Genomic DNA, 2,164 nt, shown 5'->3' on the forward strand with positions numbered 1-2,164 from the left:
TCCACCTGCCCTGACTGTGAAGTAGTGCTTCCTGATGTCCTGCCTGAACCTACTCTCAGTCAGCTTAGGCTGTTATTCCTAGTTACTCCTAGTAGTGCTCGGGGGAATAGGGTCTCTCCCGTTCCGTACTGGTCCCCCTTGGTAAGTTTGTAGACAGCCACCAGATCCCCTCTCACCCTTCCCTTGTGGAGGCAGAACAGGTTCAGGTCCCATAGCCTTTCTTCATAGGGCCTGCCCTGCTGCCCCCTGATCATGTGAGTGGCCCTCCTTTGGACCCTCTCAATGCTGTCCACATCCCATCTGAAGTGCGGTGGCCAGAAATGGATGCAGTACTCCAACTGCGGCCTGACTAATGTCACATAGAGGTGGAGGATCACCTCCTTGGACCTGCTCATGGGTGCATGACAAGGTGTGGTTAGCTTTCCTTACCGCGTCCTCACATTGGCAGCCTGTGTTCATCTTGGGATCAATAACGACTCCAAGATCCTTTTCTGCCTCCGTGCATCTTGATGCTTTGATCCCTGTCTGGCGCTTCATATGGCTCGGGGCTGGTGTGCTGCAGTACCATTAGCAATGTCTCCTCCCGACCCTGTGTTGCAGGGCACTGTTTCCCTTGCAGCCAGCAGGAGAGACTGAAAGCAACAGCCAGAGGATAATCGTCATGGCTGCCAGGAGCTGCTGGCTGTCATGTTTTCCTGCCTCTTACAGAATTGTACAGTTAACATTTACCAACCTGAGGCCTCTTCATTGTTTTAGACGGCTCATCCAGAGGGCAGCATTAGTAACTTGCTGGGAAGCCAGGGGCTCTGTCTGACTTAATAAGCCCACCTCCTCACAATGCCAATGGCCAGTGACTGTCCACACTGCTAGGTAGCACCTTGTTTGCATACCCAGTCCCTGTCCCTTCCTCTACCAGTTTTCCTAGAGTTAGTGAGTTACGTAGACTCTGAGAGGTGGTGAGGATGTTCTTTGTCTGTATATCCTTTGTACTGCATTGACTGTTTCTGCCCGGCCAAGCTACTGCTTACAAGCTTGGACTCCTAACTTTTCCTCAAGCCCTCACTTTGATGGGGTGAGCGGGAAGATCATGGGCTGAGAGGGACTCTCTAAATCCACCCAGAGCTGGTTGCAGCAAGCTAGAAGCAGAACCTGGGACTTAAGGTAAATGAGTGATCAGTTCCATCCACACCCCTCACCTGGCCTCAGTCAGCCTTCTCTCTTGGTTCTCTTGTAGAACAAGGTTCAAAAATGCCAAGGGGAAGTCTGCAAAGAAGTCTCGGGACTGGATCTTCGAGAAGAAGGAACGCAGGCGGCGGCAGGGCAAGTAAGTGCCTCCACTTCCCATGTCAGGTCCTACAGAGCAGAGTGGGGCATTCTTTCAGCTGCAGCCAAGGCACTTGGGATCTCTGTGGAGGCAGCCACCAGCAGCACTGAGGTTGGGGCAGGCAGCAGGGTTATTAGCATTGTGCTCCACCTGTTCTTGCCAAGATCCCCTTTGCTTCAGCAGTTTGCCAGCTCTGTGCTTTTTCTGACTCTTCTGCGTTAAGCTGAGTCCCCTCCTGGCTGTCAGTACAGGTCTGCAGGTGGCCCACTGGCTGTTTTGCTTCCAGTACATTTGTGTCCCTTCAGCTGAGCCCTGTCTGTTTCTTTCTCCACAGGGAAGTGCGGGCTGATACAAAATATACCGGCCGAAAGCGACGCCCTCACTTCTGACCCCTTTGGATTTCCTTCCAGTCCCAGTTCTGTGGCAGGCTTTGCATTGACACTGGCACAACCCCTGTGGACCTACCCCTGCACCAGCAGAGGCTGCTGGCACATGCAACCTAAGCCTGAAAGCTGCACGGCCTGAGGGTGTCCATCTGTGACTTCTGCAGGAGGGGCTTGTCCCACTTGAATGCTTCCAGTCTTGTTTACCTGGGAAGAATCTTAGCCAACACTGCAGCCAAGTTGGGGTGCAACGTATGGAGACTGATCCAGCCTTTTGTGGACTTCCTGGGGTGTGCCCTGTTTCCAGCCCACAGGGGCAGGTTGGTAGAGCTGCTGTACAGCCACAGGCAACCTGTTCCTGAACTTGGGAGTGCAGTGTATCCTGGGTTACCTTGTTTCTGGGACCCTTCTTTTGGGGTTCCAGCCCAGTCAGCAAATAGAAGCTCTTTGAGTGTGA

General features: G+C 53.2%; 1 protein-coding gene across 1 annotated transcript in view; it reads left to right on the top strand.

Annotated features, from left to right (window-relative positions):
• The window catches only part of WBSCR22 (Williams-Beuren syndrome chromosome region 22), an 18,925-nt gene extending 16,761 nt beyond the window's left edge, over positions 1 to 2,164 (top strand). The window contains exons 11-12 of the mRNA XM_019522277.1: positions 1,235 to 1,324; positions 1,659 to 2,164. Of these exons, the coding sequence (XP_019377822.1) occupies positions 1,235 to 1,324; positions 1,659 to 1,713 (145 nt within the window). The 3' untranslated portion in view covers positions 1,714 to 2,164. The remainder of the gene's footprint in view (positions 1 to 1,234; positions 1,325 to 1,658) is intronic.

This window comes from Gavialis gangeticus, unplaced genomic scaffold (assembly GCF_001723915.1).
Source record: "Gavialis gangeticus isolate Ggan-Ray unplaced genomic scaffold, GavGan_comp1, whole genome shotgun sequence".
NCBI classification, from domain to species: domain Eukaryota; kingdom Metazoa; phylum Chordata; order Crocodylia; family Gavialidae; genus Gavialis; species Gavialis gangeticus.